The sequence below is a fragment of the Erithacus rubecula genome (assembly GCF_903797595.1).
Source record: "Erithacus rubecula genome assembly, chromosome: 3".
Lineage (NCBI taxonomy): Eukaryota > Metazoa > Chordata > Aves > Passeriformes > Muscicapidae > Erithacus > Erithacus rubecula.
The window spans coordinates 127,161,176-127,188,364 of NC_136689.1; the positions used below are offsets into that span (position 1 = coordinate 127,161,176).

General features: G+C 34.6%; 1 protein-coding gene across 13 annotated transcripts in view; it reads left to right on the top strand.

The window, feature by feature from the left end:
* VPS13B (vacuolar protein sorting 13 homolog B) overlaps positions 1 to 27,189 on the top strand; it is a 425,465-nt gene that overhangs the window by 46,244 nt on the left and 352,032 nt on the right. For 11 of the 13 annotated variants that reach the window (XM_079302470.1, XM_079302474.1, XM_079302464.1 and 8 more), the window contains 11 exons: positions 1,767 to 1,934; positions 3,073 to 3,254; positions 6,150 to 6,324; positions 10,096 to 10,361; positions 13,023 to 13,118; positions 13,471 to 13,593; positions 15,682 to 15,819; positions 17,189 to 17,276; positions 22,147 to 22,338; positions 22,899 to 23,068; positions 25,905 to 26,099. In XM_079302470.1, the coding sequence (XP_079158596.1) occupies positions 1,767 to 1,934; positions 3,073 to 3,254; positions 6,150 to 6,324; positions 10,096 to 10,361; positions 13,023 to 13,118; positions 13,471 to 13,593; positions 15,682 to 15,819; positions 17,189 to 17,276; positions 22,147 to 22,338; positions 22,899 to 23,068; positions 25,905 to 26,099 (1,793 nt within the window). Of the gene's footprint in view, positions 1 to 1,766; positions 1,935 to 3,072; positions 3,255 to 6,149; positions 6,325 to 10,095; positions 10,362 to 13,022; positions 13,119 to 13,470; positions 13,594 to 15,681; positions 15,820 to 16,441; positions 16,482 to 16,622; positions 17,022 to 17,188; positions 17,277 to 22,146; positions 22,339 to 22,898; positions 23,069 to 25,904; positions 26,100 to 27,189 lie in introns of those variants that run through there. The other 2 variants (XM_079302466.1, XM_079302467.1) reach the window with 2 other exon arrangements.

Consider the following 27,189-nt stretch of genomic DNA (forward strand, 5'->3'; position numbering starts at 1 on the left):
TATGATGTAATGTTTTTGTCATTCACAGCAGGAAAATGTATATTCAATTGACTTTGAAAGCAAAATACTCAAAGAACTTTGCACCTGTGGAGAGATAGCTTCACTTTCTTCAATGAAATTAGTAGCTTGCTTTAAAATCATAATTGAAAAACTGGTTATAACTTTATAGTTGCTAGTTAAATAGTCTGCAAAAATAATTCTATGCTGAAATTAGGAAAAGGAGCTAAATGTGTTGTGATGCCTTCTATTTACACAGGTTGATTTACATCACTCTGGTGATGAGTATAGGTCTCTTATGCCCCTTAATTATTGACATAATACATCTGGTTTTCTGAGGTTATATAAACTAAAAATGTTATTGTTTAAAGAAGTCAGAGGGAAAATCCTTAGAAACAAGTTATTCCACGTATTTTTCAGTAGTTTTAGATTGAAAAAAAAAAAAAAAAAAAAAAAAAAAAAAAAAAGCCAATGCAGATTTTGTTAGAAATCTGAAAACATTGAATTTGACTATATTTCTGGATTTCCTCTTTCTGAGGGCTTTGAATCATGAAAAAAAGGAAAATGTCATATGTCAGCTGGGTAAACTTTTAGTTGTGGAACTCAAGAAAATCACGTACATAACAGTAAAATGTCCCCTGTATGCTAAAGTGAAAAGTTACATGTGACTGAGAAAAAGATGAACACCTAGAAAAAGCAGAGCAGAATGGAAGTAGCAACTTAAGTGTTTTCCTAGTTATCTGACAATGCTTTGGTGTTCATTTTAAGTTGAATTGAAATTGTTGATATAAAGGAGTTTTACTTAATGCAAGTTTCAGAAAACTGCTCTTGAAGCCTGTGGATTTAAGCCTGTATCATTAGATCACTTTTTTTCAGCATAATCACCAAACTAGAGCTTGACAGTGTCTATTGAATGTATTTTTAGATGTGTGTAATGTCATAAATTTGAAAACAGGGAAATTCTAAGACTTGCTTAAAGCAGTGAGTTGGGTCTGTAGTTAGGTTCATGTTACATGAAAGACATGAATATGGGTACTATTTAACTTCTTTCCAATATTGTTAAAAAATATGAATGATTGCCACATACTGAGAATTCCCAGATGAGATGATTTTTCCAATAACATTATGTCTCAAAAGCATGTAAATGGATTTGTTCCCAACAGGGTTCAGTGCAGGTGCTTACTTATTTGGGTTGCTGATAGAAATTGGTTTTGATACACCTCACAGGGATCTTACAGAACAAGATGTGGATATATGAGGTTTTAGAATGAGAAAGTACCAGTTGTGTTAATGCTTAGTTAACTTACAAAAAAATGTATGGAGCACCTAGGCATAATATATGCACATTTGAAAAGTAACCTAGCAGCCTGTGTTCACTTTTCCGAACCGGTTTCTAAATATCTCTCTAGTAACAAAGTAGTTGTTAAAGTTCTTTGTCTACAGTAATCCATAGTGTTCTGTTTTCTTAATTAGTTTGAAACTTAATTAGTTTCATATGCTCTATTATATTCATAGTTTTCAACAACTTTTTTAATGGTATCTTACATTTGCAGGATGATGATTGACTTAAGCACTATACAGAATGTTAGAGTTTTAAGTTGTTATTTTTTGGGTATAAAAGTACAGTGATAAATAGTTTGTTTAAATTTTTATTTTTTAAAAAGAATGCAAGTTGAAAATAATAAATATAATGAAATATTTTTTTTTACTAAATAAATTAATTTATCATGTCTGCCTCATCATTCCCAAGAATTTGTTTTATTTTATAGGTTATGTTCAGAGTTTGATTAGGCGTGTTGTAAACAATGTCAACATTGTGATCAACAATCTCATATTAAAGTATGTGGAGGATGATATTGTGCTCTCAGTCAATATCACTTCTGCAGAATGCTATACAGTGGATGAGTTTTGGGATCGAGCATTTATGGACATCTCTGGTGAGTAGATTTTTGTGGTTTTATATATCACTGTGGAGCACTCTTAAATTCATACAGAAATTTGTGTCATAAAACGGTTCTTTTTTATCAGAAGTAAAACAATTTCTGCATGTTTTGACTTCCAGTCAGTTTTTTCCCTTGTCCTTACCTTAATTCTGATGAGCCAACTACAGTGATGCAGATTGATTGTTACTGCATCTTTGTATGATCACAGGTAATCAGAAAAGATGTGTTGTCCTCTGTTCACACTTGCCATCCTGTGATAGCATTTGAATTAGTTCTTGCTGCTGGCAGTGAGTGCTTAGGCAAATTTTGTGAGGGAGCAGTAGCACATTAAGGCATTCTATTGCACTTGTTTGTGATGATCTTAAAACTCTGAACAGGTTGGCAAGAGAGGCAGTAAAATGTGCTCAAAGTAGTGAGCACAGCATACCAGTTGCAAGACATGATTCATTTCACTTCACATTTTCAGGGGAAAATCAGCCCCCAGCTTTTGACTCTCTGTTTTGGTCCTCAATAATCGAATGTTTCAGTCGTTTATTTGCTTGTGTTCATCTCTAAGTTTAGATGGTCTTACTAACATTGACTAGAGGTGGAGCTGGGGCACAGTAATTGTGCTAAGATCACACAGAAGATTTCAGATAGAGTGATGAATTCAATTAATGTTTTCCTGAACCTGATATTTTGTTCTGGCTAAAATAATTACAAACTAATATGACAAAATCACAAAATAAATTTCATGTTAAGATCACTATAATAGCTCTTGTTTCTTTTGGAATATTTGAATGAAAACTTTGGGGGATAATATGCAAAATTATTTCTGTGAGAATAATGAGAATGATAGTTACTGTATGCTTCCTCATGAAACAGTACTTTTATAAAAAGAGCTAAGGTACAGCAGACAGGGTGAAAATTTTAATTGGGTGTAACTAATTTGTCCTCACTTCCTATTCATTCAGCAGAAAAAGTCTGACACAGGAAATTATTCTCTTCAGTAACATAAGCAAGTACTTTGCTGCTGATTTAAATAATGACTAAAAAACTCTCTTGTATTGCTTGCTTCTAGTTAAGAACCTGTATGCACAACTTACTTTTTGTATGCAATATGTTTTTTTAACCTATGCACTTCTTTTAAAAGCCACTGATCTTGTTCTGAGGAAGATGATCAACTTTTCTGACTGCACAGTATGTCTTGACAAGAGAAATGCTAGTGGTAAAATTGAATTTTACCAGGAACCTCTGCTGTACAAATGTTCCTTCAGGACTCGTCTGCATTTTACGTATGATAACCTCAACTCCAAAATGCCATCAATTATTAAAGTAGGTATCCAAAATAATTATTTTGCTGCTCACTTGTAAAGTTTTGAGGCTTTTCAAAACATCCTTTAAAATTTTAAGTAAAATAAGAAGCTTGTACTGTTGTGTTCTGCTAAAGGATTTTTTAAACTGTGTTTTGTTCATATGATGCAGTTAGTTTATGTACAGAAAGAGCACATAAGTAAGGAAGTTATACTCTCTAATATTTTCATTTTTTTTCCGGGAGTTTAAAAAAACCCCGTAATTGTAAGGGGAGAAAAATAGTCTGCAAATAACCTATTAAAAAAAAAAACAGCGGTGTACTTTAGGATGTCTGCAATAAGATGGAAAGGATTTTTTTTAACTTAAGTTATTGTTTCAAATGTAGCTCCAACTGTCATGAATAACAAGAAACATCAGTGTATTAACACTCTGCAGTGAACCATGTGAGATGGATTAGCAAGCCAAACTCAGCTCCTAGTGAGCAGGGGTGCAATATTATTATTATTATTATTATTATTATTATTATCATTATCATTATTATTATTGTGCTCTGTGGGTCATCAGGATGCAGTTTTTTGGAGACTGCCTAAAATATTTAGCTAATGATTGTAAATAGCTGGTTTTTTTAAGGGTTGAAGCAAAACAAACTGTTACCAGTAAATAGAACAACTTTGTTAATGGAATTAAATCTTATTTGCTGATGCTAAGAACTTTCTAAAAGCCTCTGCTGCAAATTATATTTCTGTAGCTTGAGCACTCTAAAGGGTTGGTTACTGATGGACAGTGGTTTTCCAGCTCAAAACAAAAGCCAGCAGTACTCCATTTTTCTCTCCAAATCTGTGAAGTTCTTGCTGATGTGAGCTTCAATGCTATGTGTTATTAATTTACTAAAGCATATCTGATTTTATGTCTTGAGAGAAAGTTTTCAAGACATGTGCCCTTTTGGCTTCTTTGTAAGGGCTAGAACACTTTAATAGCCCTGATAATTTTGATTACTATGTCCATTTCTAAGTTTTGGCTAAACTAATCTTTGCAAGTTTTAATGGAGTCAAAAACCTCTCAAAGGAGGATGGTTCTTAAGTGCTTGAATGTGTTTTTGTACACTTTTGAACTGGGAACCCTAAGCTCCTACTTTTAGTTTTAACATGAAAATGATATACATGTGTGGAGTGACAAAACACACTTAAAATGGTTAGAGTTGTAAGCTTTTTGTTGCTGTTCTTGTAAAATTCATCATGGAAAAAGGCAACCATGAGGCAGATTAGCAGATATGGACTGGGGATGTAAGTCCTGCCTCCACCTGTTTGGAGCAACACTGACATTTTTCTGACCTGTCAATCATCTAAGTCCACTCACTGTGTTGACACTATATTGGAAGCTAACTTGACAAGAAGACAATAGTTTTCCTCCAGTCTTAGGGAGATGAGTCAATCTTCTGAGGGTCAGCTGAGTTCCACTGACAGTATAAGAACAGCATCATGGTGGGAGGATATATAATCCAAGAAGTCCTGGAGTGTAGTGTAATTTCAGTGAATCTACTGTAAAATTATCTTCATTGCCTACAATGCTACCTACTGTTCCTAGTTCCTCCACTAGGACATATGCTCTTTGTGTGCCTTTAAAAAGGCTTCTGGCAAAGCAATCCTTTTTTCCCCCTTGCATATTTTAAGAGATTATTTCCTCCTTATCTGTCCTGTTGTTGTTCTGCACAGAAAAGGTTTGCTACTAACAACTTTAAATCAAATGGCCTTGGAAAATCGGTGTGCAGGGATTAATTTTTAATTTCTTAGGAATGTCTTAGGAATTTACATGCTTTTTTCTTTCAGAGAATTTAAAAAAGCACCTGACATATTTCATCTTGTCTGTGTAAACAGCTGATATAATATTATTACTCGTTCTCTGTAACTCAGGCTAAGACTTCATTAATTTACACATATGAAAGTATTAGCATACATTTATACTAATACTGCTTTTACTGTTATAATATTATTTACCATGGATGTGCTATAATGTTCACGAAGTACTTTTTGGTGGGTTTTGAATTGAATTGCATCAAGATCAATGCTGATATATAATTACTTTTAATTTCCATTATTTTCATCTGCAACATTTAGAAACTGGACATGGAATTGAAAATACATGTAATGTTAGACAGTAATTTCTGTACAATAATTTTATTTTATGCAACTCTTACTTAATGAAAGGTACCTTTCTTATCTTGTTTGGCATAGCCTTTATAGAATGTTTACATACTCATAATATTTACAGCCTATTTTACAGCTAAAATTTTTAAAGAAGGCTAAGTTTTCATCCCAGCAATTTTAGTCTTTGCAAATCTTTCTTTCATTTAGGGAAAAGTGCCTTAACTGCATGTTTGAAATGGAATATTCAGAGGAGCCAGTTTTCTGCACTTCAGTTGGCATTAATTCTTCCACCTATTACTTGGCCACTTGGAACAATGTTTGGAGTGGGAAAGAATCAAAATGAAGGACCTTGTGTTTTAAAACCAGTATATCTAGAGTTTAACTAGTTATACTATATAGATGTTATCTAGAGCATGCAGAAATTTTAAAGGAAATCTACAATGAAAATAAAAGTTTAATTAGATGCTCTTAGATCACTTATATTTGAGAAAGTTCTTCAGCAATAACTTTAAAAAACAAATATATAAATGTTTCTGTATGTGTAAAACATATTACACTTGAGTTTTCACCTGAATATCTCTTGTGTGAGAATCCAAGTGAATGTTTTTGGTAGTTGTTGTTTGCAGCCCTTTGCCTTCTGTTATATTGCAAATATTATTTTTGGAAATGAAATGCCTGTACCGAATGAATTTAATAGAGTTGCATGATTTGAAAGTCGGCTTTACTGATATTATTTGTTATAATTTGTTTTTATTCTCTTTTCATATTATAGATTCACACCTTAGTTGAAAGTTTGAAACTTTCAATCTCTGATCAGCAGCTTCCTATGTTTATACGTATAATGCAGCTTGGCATTGCTCTGTATTACGGAGAAATAGGCAGCTTCAAAGATGGGGAAAGTGAAGATTTGATTTGCCACACTAAGGATATGTTGGGAAATATCACAGGTAAGTACAGCTTTTAATTTTTAAGAAGAAATGTTAAAAGCATTAATTTATTTGATTTTTAAGTCCAGTTCTTGGTAAGTATCTGATCAGTCTGCAGTTTGCTAGAGGCAGTTCATTGTACTGGGTAAGGATGCAGTGCTTTAACATGTTTAATGTTATCTTCTATAAGGAATTCTGATTATCTTAAGTAAACTGAGGTTGAATATTATCTAAGAAGACCATTTTGAGAGTTGACACCATAAGGTACTTTGGATTTATCTGTGAGCATTATGATGCAACAAGGCACGTTTCCATAAGCAGGTTCGAAACTGGAAGCAGCCACATTTGAACTAAGTAAGAGAAAAGCCGAAGTGTACTTTGAAAATGTATTTCTTTGAAAATGGTCACTGAGAGTAGATATATCAACACTTGTCCTAAGCAAAGAAGTATTACTTTGCACTGTTTCCTGTAGTTCTGTCCTTTTGCCTTGTCTGGTCTCAGCTGATTTTTATTTTCATATAGTGTGTATTCCTTCTATGTGATCTTTGTGGTAACTTGCTGCAACAGGATCTTTTCAGGAACATTGCACTGATGAGGGGTGACTTTTCTTTATCTTTGTGTGATTGCTTCCCATCTGCTTCTGCCCAGGAACATGGGTGATTCTGTGCAGGGCCTGGAGTTGGACTCGTTGATCCTTGTGCATCCCTTCCAACTCAGCATATTCTATGATTCTGTGAATTTATTTAGAGATTTGTTTTTTAATTTTAGTCTCTTCAAGACAGAAGTTTTTGTTATCTTTCCACGACTGGATTTGGATCTGGGGTAATGGGAAGAGTCTCTTTTGCATCTAGGATGAAATTTGAGATTCTTACATCCATATATATGTAAAATCTTTGGCAGTCCATCTTGTCATCCCTATTTTTAATGTATATTTTCAGGAAGGTTGGATTGCAATTGCTGTTGGTCAGTCCCATTCACATCCTTTTCAACAACTGTGAATATTACTTCCTAACTTTTCATAAAAAAGCCATCTAAAAAAGAAATAATGTAATTTCACAGTGTTACACACAGGATTTTTCAGAATAGTCAGCAATTAGACTAGGATTACAAAAGAAATCTGTTAAGTTCCTACACAGCTTTTGTTCAACTATGGTGTGCTCTAACATTATCATTGTAGTTAATTATATGATCATATGTATTTGAGAGAACTATCTCCTTCAGAACAGAAGACAGATGGCAATTTTTGGATGGCTGAAGCAAATGTAGAGGCAGTTTTAGAAGCCCATTTATATCTTTACTGCAAGATATTTTACCACACACAGGCTAGAATGATCAAGCCATTTATGCTTATTTTCAGTGTCTTAGTTGTGAGTTTGGAGTAGCTTCTTTGGTTTATAGCAGACAAATGGTGAATAAGAAAATTAATTTTAGTGTCTGCATCATTTAGTGACACAAGAATGGACATCTGCATCTCTGTCTTTGAAATATGTAATAAGTTTTGCTCATACAGTTTCATGGCTGATTCAATGAGATGAAAATTCATGCTATTGCCAGCAGGGATGCATTCCTTGCTTCTTCCTCTGGTGCCAGCACTTGTACTCATATAGCCACAGGCTAGGCTGGATCACCCATACCTGGCTGAAAATTGAATACAGACAGAGAAATAAATAAATAAATACATACCAAGAGAGTAATTTTTTTACAGAGTTAATTCCAGATTTATGTTGAGTGAGGCCAGTTTCCAGACTCCTATTACAGATAAATATCTCAAACCCTTTAAAAGAAAGTAAATTTCTGAAGGTCAAACTTGATTTGATCATGCAAGCAGTGAGATGCACTCACACTGCAATCTTGTAGTATATATAAAATGTATTTCTTAACTGGAATAACAGCCCTACATTATGGAGCAAGATTGCTCCAATGTAAACTCACTATGAATGGCTAGACAAAAATAGCTTTAGAATTCTGATGCAGGGAAGCATTTTGTCCTTTAACAAACTCATGTACATAAAGCAGGGGTTTGGTCACTATGTTTCACTATCCTGTATGTTTACAGGCATGAACTGGTAGGTGTAGTTGGCTCAAAGAAAAAAGACTTTGTTTCCTAAGTAGGTACTCTGCTTGATATATTCCTGGTTTAAAGGAATTTACATTGTATTTATGTTTGTAGTGTTTAGAAGATGTTGTGTGTTGTTTATCAGGCTGATATGCATTTCTTCTGAAGTTTGGTGATTATATAGTAGCTGTAGTAGTTTAAATTTAGTGATAGAAAATAGTTATATCTTCCTCTTTCAATTTTCTGTCTCACAGTATATAGAGAGAGAAGCTAGGGTAAAATGGTGCATATTTTAATGTTTTTGAAAATACAAAGATATTATAATCCAGATTATTATTTGGCATATTTTACTTTTGTCTCTGTACTTCAAAAAGGGGTATATTAAATGATGGCTGAATTTTATGGGCAGGTAGACCAGCTGTTATGCATGACCCAGGTTCTACAGCTCCACCTTTTTTTCAGTTTTTGCCAGATCTTGCACCATTTCTTTTGTGATAACCAACAGCAATCTATGCTAAACTACTTGAGTCATGCTCTGTATCAGTTTTTTTCCTTCTGTAGCTGACAGTTCTTCCTCTTGGCTTTTCCCAAGATTTTATGGGCACCTCTTCTGTATTTGCTGTGTTTCAAGATTTGCTTTTGTGAAGACAGCAGAAAGGAAGCTTTGCTGCCTTTGTGGGAAGAAGTGCCCTTGCCTTTTAAGCATATGCAGAGAATTCTCATGAGTGTTTTTTATTCCTCTTTCTTCTGTTATGCAAATATAAATAGAGTAAAAGGCTGAAAGCCTAATTAGAATTAGACTAAAGAGTAAGAGGTCTAAAATGTGTAAGAATAGGATCTCTGAGTTTCAAAATACATAAATAGAATTGGAATATGCCTATTTCTGTTTTCACTTAAATGATTAATTTCTGTTCTCAGTTAAGTGATTCATTAAGCATACTGTTCACTTTAAGGAACAGTAAACAGTACAGCATCCTCTACTACCTGTAGTAATTCTGCAGTATTTAATAGCCCTCCTGAGTCCCATAAGACTGATGATAAAACCAGATAAAAGCTGTTTCTGCTCTTTGTACATATAGAACTTTATCTACCTGTTTGGATGATGAGTCTTAGTCTTGAATCTTTAGGGAAGTTCTTGATTTGCTATGTGTGCTGTCTCTAATTCTTTTCGCAGACAACCAGCATTTTGACTTTTGACTCACAGATGTGTACCAGCTTTTTTGAGCATAGAAAACTTGTATTTCTGAATATTTGAAAAGCTTAGTTTTAAAACAAGGGAGATCTGCAACCTTAAGTTTTGGCTATCTGCTGTACTTACACTTTTTGCATTAGTCTGTTGCAGCTGAAGTACTTTTAAATTTAATTTAAAAACTGGAAAGTATAAGATGATCATAATATCATTACTTAGTAAGATTTAGTTTTACAGCTTTAGAAGGTCTTTAATGGAAGCAGTCTTGAAAGCTTGTGGTATAGATGGCAAATTCTGGTCTCACTGCAGATATGTGATACCAAAGCTGGCAAAGACCCTTAATATTTTTTGGAAGAAAATGTTGATGAATCAAAGAAATGTTTGGAAACTCATATTCAGTAATTTAAAATTTGTACTGACTTTCTGTGATTATAAGCCAAGTATCAGTGGATGCTGTGTGGAATAATGTCAAAGATAAATTGGAGTTTAATAAATAAATTTTTTGGTATGGTTTATCTGAAATTTAACTCAGTTTTTGTTTCCAAAGGCTCAGAAGAGGAAGCAAGCTCAGCAATGCAATATCCTACACAGTACATTAGTCAAGATCCTTATTTGCATCAAGATGATGACCAGCAGCAAGGATGGGTTTCTTGGGCTTGGTCTTTTGTTCCTGCTATTGTGAGTTATGATGATGAAGAAAATGATTCTGGTGGAATTGATGATGGAACAGCAGAACAGCAGAAGTCTCAGTCCCTCAAGGATCCTATTATTTCAGTTGGGTTTTACTGTACAAAGGCAACAGTGACTTTTAAGGTAAATATTTCTCTTTGTCATAGAGGATTTTTTTGATTTGTTGAGGAAGTGCATTAAGATTTTCTGAGCATTCATAAACTGTTTGATTCAGGACAAATATTGTTGGTATTATGAGGGGAGTGTTAAATTAATGAATAACAAGAAATGTGAATGCTAAAAATTCGTCTTGCATCATACTGGACTGATAATGACAACGTGAGTCAGTCTTGTTATTTGAGCTAGAATTTGAGGGTGAATTTATAGTATTCAATTGAAACCACTTAATTTACTTAGATTAGTTTTGGTTTTTTTGGGGGTTTTTTGGTTTTTTTTCCTTTTTTTTTTTTTTTTTTTTTTTTTTTTTTTTTTTTTTTTTTTTTTTTTTTTGTGGGAAAAGCCTGAAGAATTTCTGTGAATGTTCACTTCAGTGTTCTATCCATCTAATGTTTATACAAATACATATTTCTGTATAAAAAACCCTTTAGTTTAGAGCTAGGATTGGAGGAATTTTTAGAGTCTCTTTTTTTTGGGCTATTGAATGTGAAAATATGAGTTTAACTTGATACTGTTGAATTAATTTTCCACAATTTGAAATTTATTGAAGAAAAAAAGGATAAACAGTATATATATATATTGGCTGATCTATAAACTGTGTATATAGAGAAAGATTTAAGTATTAGCTCTAAGCAAAGCTGAAAATTGTTGCTGGCTTTCTCTCTGATATTTTGTAAGCTTGCAGAAGGGAATATGAAGAGTCTGACTAAGATGTTGAGATGTGCTGACAGAAATTAGAAATGAAGGTATTGAATTAGCAGAATACTTGTAACATGCTTGCAAGCAATTCCATCTGCATAACTACACAAAGTGGTTCTTGGCTTTACAATTAAGCCTGTATTAAATCAAGGTCAGAACTTTGCCACAGAGTAATTTAGGGTGATTTTTATGACTTTGAGCCTTGTAGATGAACTGCAAGAGTTTTATAACTCTCATCCAAAAATTGTGTGTCTGATTATACCATCAGGAGCAGCCTGTCCCTTTCTTGCCTTTTTGGTTTGTCATCTGTACACAGGAATGTTCCCTGGGGCTTTATGCCTCATGTAGCTATTTTTGTTTGCTGGTGTAGAAGGGCATTTAGCTGTTCAGCAACTGTCAATAAGGGTGAGACAAGTGACTTTGGAAACTGTAGATATTCTGTGGGGATGTTGATATTTTAGGCCTTCAGCCTCCTGAAAAATTTGGTTTCAAAATTTGAGGATTTCGGCAGCATTCAAGTGTTCAGTCATGTTCTTTTGTGTCAATCTGCTTCAGCCCTCATTAAAAGAGTCTAAAAATAAATAATACAGTTTTTTTGCTCTCCATAAATTACATCCCTGGAACACTACTTGAAACATGAACAAGCCACCAAAGCTCAAATTTCTCATTTATCATGGCTCAGCATCTTATTTTACACTGTCATACAGTAGTAGTTTTGTGCTCTTGTTCCTCATGCCACAAAACTCATTAAAAATAATATGAACTTCTTTTTTGAACATGTGTTTTGCTAGAGAGGATTTTCCTAATGCTTCATTTGCAAGTTCACGCATTTTATATTAGGAAGTGATTAAAAACTACTCAAAATGTAACATTTTGCATTCTAAAAATTTTGAATGTGATGTATGATGCTAATATGGTGACAGGAACAAAACAGAATTCATTGTTCTGCTTGCATGTGAAGAGTGTATGGAATTAATTTGTGGTTCATATTTTGGTTAAAAAATAAGGTCAAGTTTCTGCATTAACATTTTGAAGAGTTGGTATCATTCCAGCTAAAAATCATGCCAAATTAAATGTACCCTTTTCTAATAATGGTGAAAACTATTCTTGTAATTTCTGAGTTCTTTTAATCAATTAATTGCTTTTCCTCTGCAATAATTGCACACAGGTGAAGGGTGATCAGTGATTTTTTTTTCATCCAATTTTCTTGGACATTCGGATTAGAAAATTTTAAATTGAAACAGCATCCATGTGTATCCAGTCTTGAAAATAGTGTAGATATTCTTTTATAAAATTTAGAATTTGAAGTATATAAGTTGTTCACTATAGACTAACTTGATTTTTTTCACACCAAATGTAATATATTCAATATAGTGTGGCTCTTTTTTGTTTTTCTTAGCTGTAGGTTATGTGCTTTTTAACCTGTGCATGTTTTTCCCAATTTGAATTTTTATATCAAAATCATGCAAGAAATATAAATGCATGTTGCTCTTGATTGCCATGATATGAAACAAGAATATGTATGGTTGTAATCAAAATGTGTCTCTAATATTATAATGATGTTTAATTATTTTCTGGGAAGAAAAATAAAGTATTAATGGATTTTGACAGCAGTTTATAAGCTCATTTGATACTAATAATGCAGCTGTGTATCTGTTTCATCACACAATTTCTCTTTAGATAAGCAAACTGAAAATACTATAGTGGATTTTAAACGTTCTGTTATAGCTTATTTCAAACAGAAGTTAAATATGAGACATTCTGATATGGATAATATGCTACAGCTGTTTAATTGCACCTGTTTCCTGACAGTTGAAGTATTTTTGCCCATAGTTTACTTTGTGTTTATCAGTTCTGTGTATTAATGACCATAGTGTCTTTTAATACTAATACTGACTTTTATAAGGTGTTTATCCTATTGTTCTGTAGCTCACTGAAATGCAAGCTGAAAGTAGTTATTACAGCCCTCAGAAAGTAAAATCCAAAGAAGTTATATGCTGGGAACAAGAAGGAACAACAGTTGAGGTAATTTTACACTGACAGGGCTTTTTTTTTTTTTTTAATATACATTTTAAGTAATGTAGCAAATAGTTGCCAGTAAAATATTTGTAATTATTTAATTGCTGATCTTTCACTCTGTCATATTGGGTGTGTTGATTGTAATAATCATGTAGATATTAACTCTGTAAACTTCTGTGCTGTAGTGGCCAAACACTACAGTAATCCCTGTCTTTTAAGTGCCCTATATGATTGCTATTTATTAAAACTCTAAATATATAAACTAAGCATCCTTTGCTTTTTTTTTGTCCATCTTCTCTATTTCTTATGGAGAAGAAGGCTTAAAAATTTATCACATTGTTTTCTTTTTCCTCACTAGGTCCTTATGAAAGGTGAACTTTTTTTTGATTGCCAGATTGGTTTTGTTGGTTGCCAAGCTATGTGCCTTAAAGGAATTATGGGAATTAAAGATTTTGAAGAGAATATGAATAGGAGTGATGAAGTGAGTATGTTGAAGTATCAATTGGTTTGCTGAATAAGCAATTCTCTTATCCTTTATTAAAATACCTGATTGCAAGAATTGAAAAGACTGCTGTTACCAATTGTGATTTTGGATGTTACTGTGATATTGAACTCAGTGTTCATTCCTTAGAGTTGAAAAGATTAATATTTCAGATTGAGAAGAGGCAGAACATAAAACTTTTTTATCTTTTTGGACAATAACCCATTGTTGCTTTTGTTGGCATACTTTGATTTTGTATAACAAATTACATTTGAAAATCTTTGAAAGTACTTAAATCAACCAAAGATTGGAAGGGAAAAAATGGAAACACTGTGTGCTGAAGAGAATAGAAATGTGCAAATACTGAATGTCTTGCCTCACTTTGCAGTAAGATTGAGAGTGAAGGAGTTAGTATTAATTTTTGTATTTTAAATAGATCTTGAATTCTTCTTTAAATCTTCAATTGCTTAAGGCAAAATGAGGTATCATTATGAACTACTTGAAAAATGTTTAAAGAAGTGTTGCATGAAATTCTGAATTCAATATTGATGATTTTTGCTTGAAGTGTAAGTAGAGCAGTGCCTTAAAATATTGGAGAACAGCAATTGTTATCTATGGTTAAATAAAAATAAGTAACACAGCCAAGAAGAGAGCTGTTAACTGCATGTTAGTGCTCTGTGAAGCCTTGGAAAATATTTTAAAGAGAAAAATTAAGAATATGAAAGAAAGTAGCAAGTGCCTATATTTATGTCAGATAGCTCCTAATCTGGGAAATTGTTTACTGTATTATGATAGATATGATGGTGCAGCTTCTTGTCTTTCCCCTGTGAGAGCAACATGGCTTGGTATCCATCTCAGATGTTTGTGTGTGCAGAGCAGAAAACAAGAAAATATCCTTACACAACTGCTGAGTATGACTGTGTTGGGATTTTAGGGATGCAGTGGGACACACTACATCACTGGTGTGCTGCAATGGATGCACAGGCTTTTCCAGAAGGAGAGGCTGGGGAGGCAAGGATGAGCTAGCTGTAAAAATGCCATGCTGGCCTTGTTAAGGACAAGGCAGATGTGGCTGGGGATGTGAGGGTGGACAGCCCCCTTGTCTGTGGCAACGGAGATTGTCAGGTATAAAATCTTGAGAAGATAATTGATTTTTTTAGGCTGAAGTGGGTGGGTGAGCAAGAGAATTTCACAGAATCAAAAATTAGTCTGTGTTGGAATGGACCCAGAAAAAACATCAAGTCCAGCTCTAAGCGAGTAGCCCTTACAGAGACTGACCCCACAGCTGTGGCATTATTAGCATCATGCTCTGACCAACTGAGAATTTCTTTTAGGTTAGTTAAAAAGGGACATTTGGGATTTTATTCTTACTCATTTTTCTGCCACTATCTACTCCAGGAATTTAGGAAAGTATCTGCTTTATGACATTGGTGATGATATTACTTGCCTGTTGTCTGTGTAGTGCTGTGATTGTGTGATTTTTCTGGCTCTGCCTGTGATTGGGAATAGAGAGTTGGAAAAAATAAAGCTCCTAAATAACACTTTTGGATTAGTAACTATTGTTAGGAAACTTATATTGATTTCAGAGGTATAGAAGTCTGGGAGAAGGCATGTTAAAATCTAGATGAATAAAGAGTGATAATGTAGCAATGAGGTCAGACATGGAAATAACTGTTTGCCTTGAAGAGGTTGGATACAGCATCTGAAAGGATTGGGCAGCCAGAAATGGAGTATGCAGTGACAAGTTTGTATATACTGAATAGGACTGGGGCAAGGTTTGGAGCAATGATGATCTGAGGTTATTTGCTGTTAAAATGCAACTAATATGTTCTGTGTCATGAATTGTAGAATATTCATTGGTTCAGGCAATTTTTATTGATTTGAAAATGGAGAAGGAGTGGACAGGAACTTGTGTTGTACAAATGAAATTAATTTCATTGTTTCATCTTCATTCATAAAGAAATATGCTTTTGAGGTTACTACTCTCTGTTTGTCATATTTGTGTTAAGACATAATTAAAAGTTCTCTGTTAACTTGACTATTTTTTTTTTTTTCTTCCCCTCCCTCACTTTGTACTGCCTCATGAAGGAGTCATGCTTCTTTAATTGTGGAGAAAATTTGAGCGTGAAAGGAATGACATACCTTACCAATTCACTGTTTGATTATAGAAGTCCAGAAAATAATAGCATTCGTGCAGAATTTATATTGGATGCAGCTCATCATAAGGTCAGAGAATTACATTTTTCTTATTAAAAAATTTGCAATGCTCTCTAATGGATTTCTTATAATTATTTAGATCTGTGTACTATTAGAGGACTGAATTCTCTTTACTTTTGCACATTTAACTGAATCTTACTTTGCAGCTGGCCAAAAAAAAAGTAAATCTGTTTGTGTTAAAAAAAAAGACACCCACAGAAACCAAGCCAAAAAAAGAGCCAAACTGAAAAAACATGTCCAAAAGAAACCTCCAACTCCCCTCCTGCCCCAAAAACTGAATTAATGTCATAGTTTCCAAAAGCAGTAACCACAGAACATTTTAAGAGGAAAAGAGACATATGAAAGAATACTAGCAAAAGTCAAGCTTCACCAGCATGTGTTTTAAACCCAAACAGTAAGTAGTCTATGTCTTCAAACTAAGAAGTGCTGTCAGATTTGGACAATATTAATTTTATTGTTTGCATTCTATATTTGTCTACTTAGAGAAAATTTTGTGAATTCTGTCTTTTGTGGAGACAATTTTTCAGTCACCTCTAGTCTCTGTTGTTGTAAATTGTGCAGTAAAACTTTATTCCTTGGTTGTCTGCCATTATTAAAGATTGGTTGCAATGACCAAGGTGGTCCTTTCCAGGTGTGTTCATAAGTGGAGGTCTGTGCTGTTTATTGTACAGGTAAGCCATTTGTAATTTTGGAATGTATCCAATTTCCTTTTAATTTAAATTTTACTATTTTCACCTTTCTGCTGATGATGTGTAACCCTGAAAAATCACATGAAAAAATGAAATCAGTAAATCACAAGTACTTATATTCAAACTTTTCCCATGGTGTGTTTTAAGCTTTATCCTTGGTCTGTCTTTGATACTTTTACAATTCCCCCATTTTTTTGGCAAGAGGGAAAGCAAATTTGCTGTGTGATGAATTATATTATGTATAAATCCCACTGCTGGCATAAAGTCTTGATAAGTTTCCTACTGTTGAAAGATAAAAACCACAATATTCCTCAAATAGCAAAGCCAAACTGAACAAGCTGAGGTTTTCAGCATATTTAATTAGGTTGATGTGTTGCATGCAGGAGGTCAAATGAAGAATATTTACTTCATTAAAGGTACTAATTGACTAGATGTTATTGATGAATTGGTCAGCATGTCCACAGGAATTATGGATGTGCATTTGTGTGGCCTCAAATGGAAGTTACATTACCTATCAGAAAGGTGAATTCTTTGTGATAACCTCTGTCCTTTGCTTTGATAAACCTTTCCCTGTGTTGATGCACAAATCCAAACATGAATATATCTCTCTAATACCAGTCTATCAGTTGGTAATCTCAAGATTCTTTCCTTATACAACAATTTCTTTGTTTGCTTTGCTTTGTTGGTAGGAGACATACACAGAGATAGCTGGAATGCAGAGGTTTGGGGCTTTCTACATGGATTACTTGTACACAATGGAAAGCACCAGTGGCAAAGGTACCTTTTTCTCTTTGTTTACCCTGATAAATAATAGAAACAAAGACTGTCATGCCTAGATGGTCCTTGACCAACTGTCCTCTAACTTACCTTAGATTTGCCATCAGGATCATCATTAAAATGCTTTAATCTTCATTGATGTCTTTCAGACCTTAATTGTTTTGGTTAGCTGTTGATTGTTAGTATTCTTATTTTTTTATTTTTCTTTTCCTACATAAGTAATCATAATGATATTTTTTATGTTTCAGTTGCTAAACTGAAATAATTATTTTGTAGCAGTGGTGGAGTTCATAAAGTACAATATCTTTTTTTTTAAGTTGTTATTATTGACTTTGCATATAAAAAAATATCTTGAGAAACCCTGGCTGAAGAATGAGATTGATCATATACTTGGCACAGAAGATGAAAAGGACTACTGTTTTTCTTCTATGAAGTGAAATGCAAGATAATATGAAGAATTATCTTTAAATATATGTATCTAGCAATTTCATGAGCAAATATTAGCCTAAATAATGTGCACATAGATATTGGCTAATTCAAAATAGTTTTTGTGATTCCTATAAATTTTTTTCTAAGTCTGAGAAGTGGATTTAATGAAGTAAGTATATCTGCTTTTCTGAGTGTCACAAAAGATGAGACAAAGGAGTTAATCTATCAGCAAGTAATGTTTATATTTTTTCACAGATATTCTTATCATTAATTGGGATATAATTTCCCCCTCACTCCTCAGAAGACTATCTTCTACAGCTGCTGTTCTGCAGTTTTATTGCTAAATTAATATTACTTGCTTCCCCATCTCTGTATTTATTATGGTGAATAATATTTCTCTGGATATCTGTTGGGAATGTTTTTGCCATTTTGTAACTGAGCATTTGTCTATTCTTGCTATATAGTCCAACTCATCTGGAGTTTGGGTTTTTTTTTGCATTTTTATTTCTATGTAAGAGATAGCACAGATCCTAATGTTCAGCTTTGTTTTCTGGATATGGCTGACTTTAAGTCTGAAAGGAGTAGGAAAGAAACTTCCAGTTTCCTTAGAGATGGATCATGAAACATTCACAAAAATAAGTAAATAATACTATTGCTCTCAGCAGTAGAGGTATAAACCAAGAAATTTAGCAGTTCTTTCCTGACTCTCAGGCTTTCCTCTGTATCATGGAGTGTGAAGCTCTGAAAATGCACAATCAAGTCAAACTTCTACTGCAGAATTCTTCTGGTTTTAATAATGCTCTAAATGTTTGATTGGACATTGAACTCCTATGTAGAGAAGTTAAAAACCTCGGATAAGCCGAGGGTTTTTTTTGAATCTTAGTATAGAAATTTAAATATGTACAGACTATGTACATTATGAGGAAAAATGCATTTTGTGGAGTATTTTGTCTTGTTTCTCTGAATCCATAAGGAATGTCATGACCATATCTCTTCCTTACTTTCAATTATGCCTGTTCAGAAATTACTGAGCTCAGAAACATTTTTTTTTTTCCTCAGTGCCAGGCTGTTGTATTTTCTGACTTCATATTTCCACCCTTTAGCTTCTCTTTGTAATTTTTTTCCTTCCAGGATGCTTTCTCAAAACCCTAGCTTCTATTTTCTCCATCAGTTCACTAGGAAAACACCTCACAATATGTAGTTTGGCTTTCTATCAAGTCTTACTTGATAGTATTACTCCTTTAATTTCAGCAGCCTGGCTACACAAAAGAACGGAATAATTAATCTTAAAATTGTTTGTATGGTTGTTGTTTTCTAGAGCTAAGAAGTTAAAATCTTAAGTTTTCAAATACTTTTCTTCCTCAGAAAAGCAAATGTGATGCTTTCTGCTAATTCTTTTCTAGCTAATTTTTCCATATTGTGGGTTAAATGCTTAGTTGTTAAATAGAAGGTAAACAAATAAATGTAATATATTTATTCAAGATGAAGGTAAAATTCCGTAAGACTTTGAAAACAATATCGATCTTCTGCATTTTTAATGTGTTGTTTATATTTAAGTTTGCATTTTACTATTTCTTATTTTGGTATAGCTGTTTTTACTTACAATTGCTGCACACCATAAAAAAACGAACCCAACTTAAGTTATAGGAGGCAGTTACTGTGATTGTAAGATTTTTATCTGTCAAGGCAATTTTGGTTTGACACATTCTTTGCACCTTTAACCTTTCCTGAAGCATAGGATTACTGATTAAACCACAAGTGCCTCCTGGATAACATTAACCCTCGGGAGTTTCATCTGTCACTTACAGAAGTGCATTAATCAATTTCAGTATTTTGAATGAAAGCAAGATAGCCATGCACAGTAGTCTTATTTAGACATTTTGTCTGTCGTCTCTTTCCTTTATTTTTCTGTTTTTTCGCTTCATATTTCAGTGCAGAACAATTTCTCTGAGACATTATGTAGCCTGTCAGTTCCCTGATCACTGATTTGCATGACCTACAGACCTAGCAGGCTGTGCTGTTAAGTTATCTTTTCTTTGTAATGTGCACTTTTCTGCTTTGCTGGCAAGTTCATTATGCAGCACTCATTTTGATTTTTTTAGTTGGTTAGAATTAGACACACAATTTACAGGGAGCTTGAAAACTCAGTAGTTGAAAAGTGGTTTTCTTTATGCATCCTTGAAGTTTCAAGTCACCTGTGATCACCTACTTCTGTAGAACCAATAGGTTTTCTCTCTGCACTTAGGTGGAATTAACTGAAACTGTTCCAGAAAGTGGTTTGTATAAATTCTGTCACTTAGATATATTATATATATATATATATATATATATATATATATATATATATATATACAAAATATATGCAGGCAAGTCTGATTTTTCCTCTTTGAAAAGGCAGGCTATTACTACTTCTGGCTTTATTCTTTTTGGCCTTGTTATTTTTTTATGTGATGATATGGTTTTTTTACACTTTTTGGTAGTGTTCATCTGAACTGAATGCTGTGTAGAATTTGAAGGATAAAAGTATGTATGTTAACTGCTTATAAAATAAGTGCAGAAGTCAGTATGCTGGGTTTTAAAAAAATCTCTTTCACTATTCATTCAAAAGATCATAACTCAGTTCCAGCTGAAGATTTGAGTAGGTTTTATTAGGTAGTATCCTTCTGTCCTTTTATCTTCCTTTTATTATTCTTTTTCTTCTCAGAAAAACAACAAACCAAGGGAAGCAGAGGCTATAAATGCTCTCACCATCAACTTCTGTTAGGCTTTTAAGGATAAAGTTAATTCTTCTGCTGAGTGTATAAGCCTGTAAAGGCCTGCAGAACATAAGGCCAGCTGTGCATCAAATTCAGCATAGTTTCAGTTTATTTGAGGACCTTTTTCTGCACCAGTGCTTAGAAGCAACAGTGTTTTATGGAGTATGATTTGAACATAATGGAAAAACAACCCTTATACTTGCTTCCTGTTCCACCAAGCTCAACTCCCCTCACTATGAAGACTGTTTTGAATGAGTGCAGTTAAAAGAGTACAGTAAAGGAGAGATGGGGTAAATGACTGGGTTTCTCTTGGGCAACCAGAAAGAATTGTTAAGGCTGGAAAAGAACTCTTTAAATTGAGTTCAACCATTAACCCAGCATTGCCATGTTCACCACTAAACTGTGTCCCCAAGTGCCATATTCTTATGTTCTTCTAACACTTCAAGGGGTTCTGGTTACAATGCTTCCCTTGACAGGTGGTGTCAGTGCCTGTAGCCAATTTCAGGAAGAAATTTTTCCCAGTATCATCTAAACCTCTCCTGGTATAACTTGAGGCCTCTCATCCTATAGCTTGGTAGAAGAGACTGACCTGCCCTTGCTACATCCAGGTAGAGCAAGTGAACAATAAGGTCCTCTCTCAACTCCTTTTCTCCAGGCTAAATAGCCCCAGCACTCTCAATTGTTCCTCAGAAGTATTGTGCTCCAGGCCCTTCACCACCTCCATTACCCTTCTGTAGTCTCAGAATCCATTTCATCTTGATGCTTATTTTGTCAGACTGTTCATTTATGTAATGGCCAGCAAGATACTTAATGTTTAGTGCTTGTATCAAAGCAATGAAGGCACTGTCAAAGTGATGATCTCAGGAAAAAAAAATCAGAGTGAAGTTTTGCAAGCTATATGTGTTTTAGGGATAAGGCTGTATTTTTACAAGTCATATGTGACACGAAAACTTGAGCTTCTGAAATCTCCATTATTTAACTGAAGAATTTCCATGAAGTATGGTTAGAGAAATAGTCATGCTTTTTGGTAGCTGATGAGTAGCCTGTATACACTAAATGTGTGATTTTGGTCTACCTTATTACCCTACTTTACTAAACTGTTCTTTTATCTCTGTTGGCTCTTAAAAAAAAAAAAAACCAAAAAAAAAACCAGTCTGAGACACAATGACTAAAGAAATGTTCTCTCTTGCTGCCCATATGTTAGTGAATGGCAGTAAATGTGAATGGAAAGAAGGGTTTATCTTAGTTTTCAGTCTGATTCTTTCAGCCTTGTCATGGCAGCACACTTTTTTCTTGATTATTGGGGAGGAGTATCTTTTTGAAAAGCTGTAGAAAGTTGTGAATACCATGGCAGTCATTGACACATGGGGTTAACCTGCCATAGAAATCTAGACACCTCCAAAGAATACCAAATTTGAGAAATATATAGTTCATGGAAGGGTTCCTAAGTTGTACTCTGCTTGGAGGCAAGGCAGAAATTTGCCGTGTGCTCTGCATTTACCAAGAATAGTTTTGTTTAAACCTTTTAAACCAGTCATGGTATACTTGTGTGTTATATTTCTGTTGTTATATTTTTCTGTTTTTTTATAAAGTCTTTGATCACAGGATTTGAAACAGAAGTAGCTGATAAAATATGCTATTATATCCAGTTGTTTTGTGTAACTTTTTTGTGAAACTTGTTACAGTTTCTGGGAATCAGCAAGACCTTTCTTCAGTTAAGAGTGAAGACTTTGGAAACGTTCAGGAGATGTCCACAAAAAGCCTCATTGTGGGTCCACTCAATCTTCGACTGGATAGCAGCGCTGTACACCGAATCATGAAAATGATTGTTTGTGCTCTGGAACATGAGTATGAGCCATACAGCAGAACCAAGCCAGGTTTGCTCCTATTGCATGTACACAAATATACAGAGTTAAACAGACTACATTTGGTGCAGCTTTCAAATAGTTTTAGAGTCCAAAGAGCAAAATGTAAAATAAAGGTAAATTAATCACAGTATCCCCATCAGTGTTGGATGAACTTCTGAGATAATTTCAGACACCTTGAAAGCCATTTGTTTTAATCATAAGCCTCATGTTGAGTAAGAATAGCTTACTTCATTGCTACTCTAGCTTAATTTTGGAGTCTTAAAGAAGAAAGTATTCCTACTGGTATTTATTGGTTCAAAATAATAGTCATACAGGATGAAAATGCTTGGAAACAAGTTATGGTAGACTGTTAAGATGAATTTTTGAGAGCAATCAGATTTAAAGTAAGAAAATCCAGTTAGTATGACATTTAGCCTTAGGTAGAAGCAGTGTGGAATAACATTATTAACTATGAAGGAGCAAGGAGGGGAGCTTTCAATTTTTTGCTGGTCCCTAGGCATTTCTGAAACATCAGCTGTAGGGCACATTTTATATATTTTAGTGAAACATGTAATCTTCATTTATTGTAGATATTACAGATGGAAGTAGAAGTATGCCAAGCTCAGAAGAAGTAGCATCACTGGAGGAATACATTCCCACTAGACTTACAACATTCACTGTTCTTAAGTGTACAATTATAATTCCTGTGGCAGAATTCAATTTACTAGACCACTTGCTGCCCATAATCATGGGTGAGAAGGTATGTATGCACAGTTACTGATTCGGTTCTTTATTATCAGCATGTGCTATTTGATACAAATTTTCTTACTGACCTATTATTCCATGTGCTGGATATATCACTGAGTTTTGGATTAGTTTGGTGCCCGTGAGCCTTGACTTCAGACACCTAAAATGAGCCACGTCTGACTAGTTAGACTTGGAAATTGAAGATGGATAGGAAAAATACTTTTGAATAAAAATGGTTTTAAAGCATCAAGCAAATAAAGAAGCAGTAGCTCTGATCTTTTGATCAGTAGAGTACCTGTTCTGCAGGTCTTCCTAAGTTTGATAAATTATGAAATCTTTTAATATACAGGCTCAATAAAGATGAGATAGATTTTAATTGCCAGCTCTGTGTGTGCTACTTCCAGACAGGATGTCAGCAGGACTTGGGCATTTAACTGCTGAATGACTAGTTCAGAGAGACAGAAATTTCCTACTCACCTTCATTTGTTTTATCATTTGGATGTGCATTGTATAATGCCAGCTAAAGAATTCTATACTGGTTTTATTCTTACAGATCTCCTCCTTCAATCCTCAAAGTTGAGGTATTGTAGGGATAAATCTGTGGCTTGTAGTGAAGACTTGCAGTAGGTTTATCTCTTGTGCCAGAGGCTGGAAGGTGTTTTATGGATAAGGGAAGAGCAGAACTCATCAGTTCTTGAGTTAAATTTCTAGGAATTTTTGTCTGATAGGGTGAGAGAGCTGTGGCAGCTCATCCTGAAGAAGAAAAAGTTTTGAGGAGACCTCAGTGTGCCTTTCAGTACCTGAAGGGAACCTCTAAAAAGGAGAGAGAGGATTTTGTATAGGTAGATAATGACTGGACAAGGTATGATGATTTTAAACTAAAAGAGATCAGGTTTAGTTTAAAAGTTAAGAAGAAATTCTTTATTCAGAGGGTGGTGAAGCACTGGAAAAGGTTGCTCAGAGATGTTTTCCCCTTTTTTTAGTACTTTTTAATACATTGCACTGAGTAGTTCAGTGGATTGTGGTGCTTTTCACCTTATGGGTATGGGCAGATGATATTTTTATAATAGAAAATCAGTCCCATGTTTGTTGTGGGTTTGAGGTAAAGGAGTTGAATTCCAGTGAATTTTTTGGTTGATGTAGTCATTACTTAGAGTCTCAATTATTTTCTTGAAAGAAGCCAAGCATATATAAAATAATGATTTTGAATTTTAGATTGAAAATCATGCATGTCAACTTCTTGTCCTTTTCTGCTGCATATTTAATAAAATTTTTAGATTTGTAGTGTAATTTGGATTGGAAGAGATGTTTGGAAATGTTCCCCAGGAGTTCAACATCCTGGTCAAAGCAAGAGTGGTTGCTCCAGGGGTTGTTCTGTCAAGTGCTGAATTAGCACCTCTTCTGTCTCGCTCTTCTCTGTGCTCTCCCAGTAGGTTGCAGTAGACAGCAGTAGGATTCTTCTCTGGTCTTCTCCAGACTGAAAGACTTCAGTTGTCTCTGTTTCTCCTAAAACAGAGCTCATGTGCTCTAACCTCATAACCACTTTGTTTCCAGTGAACTTATTCTTGTATGCCCATGTCCAAACTGTGCTGGGTGCAATACTCCATTTTAATGGATACTATGAAAAATAGACTTGGATGTCTAAAGTTATGGTATTTATTTTCTATGGACTGTCTTCTTTGTCTGAGATAGCTGGCATGACTGTGAATATATAAAAGATGACAGTGTAAAGGCTAGATCATCATGAGATTATTATGGTGATAGTGCTTTGAAGTGATAAAAAGGTAAACAAAGGTTTTATAGGATTAAATATTTTGACTTTGCATATTCTTGTACTGTGTTGACCTCAGCCAGCTGCCAGATGCTTACCCAGCTGTTCTCACTCCCCCTCCTCAACAGAGCAGTGGGGAGAGAATGGGATGGGTCAAGGTAGAGGAGAAGATCACTTAGCAATTACCAGTATGAGCAAAACAAACTTGACTTGGGGCAATTAATTTCACTTACTGCTAAGAATCCGAATTCCCTATCCCCCTTTTTCCCCTCAAACTCAATTTCACTCCTTCGTTCCCTGACTCTTCTACCTCCCACCCGTTAACAGAGGGTTGGAGAATGGAAGATGGGGATCACTCTGTAATAACTGATGTCTGCCACTCCCTCTTTCTCCTAGTGTTCTGCCTCAGTGCAAGTCCTTCTGGCAGACTACAGTCCTTGAGGGAGAATCTGCTCCATCATGGGCTCTCCTCAAGGCTGCAGTGCCATTCAGGGCATATCCACCTGCTCCAGCATGGGGACCTCCATGGGCTGCAGTGTTGATATCTGTTTTTGTGTTGTTTCTTTCATGTACTGATATAGAATCTCTGCTGTGGTGCATGGAACACCGCTGCCTTCTCCTTCTCTGACCTTGCTTTTCATGTTGCTGTTTCTCATTTATTCTATGAGTCTTTGCAGCCTGTGAGGTGTTTTTGCCCATTCTTATATATATTTGCACAGAGGTGCCCCCAGCTTGGCTGAGGAGCTCAGCAGTGCCCTTTGGTGAGGCTGTTGCAGCACTGGCTGGAGTGGGCTGAACCTGGCCCAGGACAGCCCCTGGTGTCCTGTCTCAGAGGCTGCCCTTGGACTGCCAGCACCTGAACACCTGCACCCAAGACAATTCCAGATAAAAAGTTGATTACTTTAAAATGTAAAGAAAATATTTTTGAAAGATTTGAGGATTTATAGTATAATGCCATGGTATCTATAAATAGTTTATTTCATGTAGATTTTTTGCATGTTTAGATAAGAACATACAGATATGACGAATAATACATCTGTGGTATAATAATTACATAATTCTTTCCTCCCTGCCCTAGAACTTAAGTGGACTGTTAAATGCTGCAAGTTTCCAGCCTCTGCGGCCTTTACCTTCCATCCGAATTCTGGTGGATAAGGTTAACCTGGAGCACTCTGTGCCCATGTATGCTGAGCCACTGGTGCACGTGGTCAGCAGCCTGGGCCAGCCATCTGACAACCTGCTTCATTACTGCTACTCACACTGCTATCTGAAGGTAAATGAGTTCATATACCTTTAGTTAATCCTAAGTGTTAGCAGGTTGCCTGTAAGAATGTTTTCAGCTAATCTGAAAGGCCATAGAGCAAACACATTTCACAGAATGTTTGGGATTGCTACTTCTGGCTTGAGCCAAGTGTTTTGTAATATGCACTGAGCTTCATATGAGGAAACTGCAGGTGGAGTCTCCAAGGTCCTTGTGACAAAATCAAATTAAAATTATTCAGAAATAAACCTTTCTCCTCATCTGAAATAATGCTCCTAATGAAATAATGGAGGGAAAATCATCACTACTAGTAGTATTGATAGAGCAAAACCATCACAGTGAAGATATGCAATCAAAAACTTAACAAACTTTTCAATTATAGGAGGAAATATCTCTGAATGTTCTCAATTAGGCATGCATTATGTGAGAGGAGTTCTTACTGTGAGACTGGAGGAAGCTTAAGATATGGAAAACTCTTTTGAGATGGTTCAGTTGCCATCTGCTCTGAGGAGTTTTAAAGCAAGCCTTTCCAGCCTTTTAAGATGTGCTCAGGAAGTTTGAAGCCTTTTGGATGCTACTAAAATATAAATATTTAATATTAGTAAATTAATATTAGCCAATTTCACAGTTACCTATTCACTTCCATGATGATATTTTAGTAAGAATTTAATTATTTAAATCTTTATGATTTGCATACAAGGAACTGTGTTTCAGAATTGCATGGTAAGCTTTCGGTTTTCTGGGTGATGTTTACCCTCTGTCACATTTAAAGTGACCGTATGTAATCTGCAAGTTTAAAGGATATAGAATAAAGTATTTGAATTGAAAAATTGTAATTCAGCATACTTTTAAATTCAGCAGACTGTAGTTAACACTTTTTGAGTGAAGAAAATATTTTTACATGTATTTCTAGGACATTATGTGAGGTAGATCTTTGTAGCTATATTTGTGTTTGGGGAGAAGGAATTATCTAAAAATAATACACAATTTATTTAATAATTACTGTCTATGAATATTATATATATATATTATATATATTATGTTATAAAATATATTGAAAGCAATCTAATCATGTGATGATAGACCATTTGACCAACCTAAT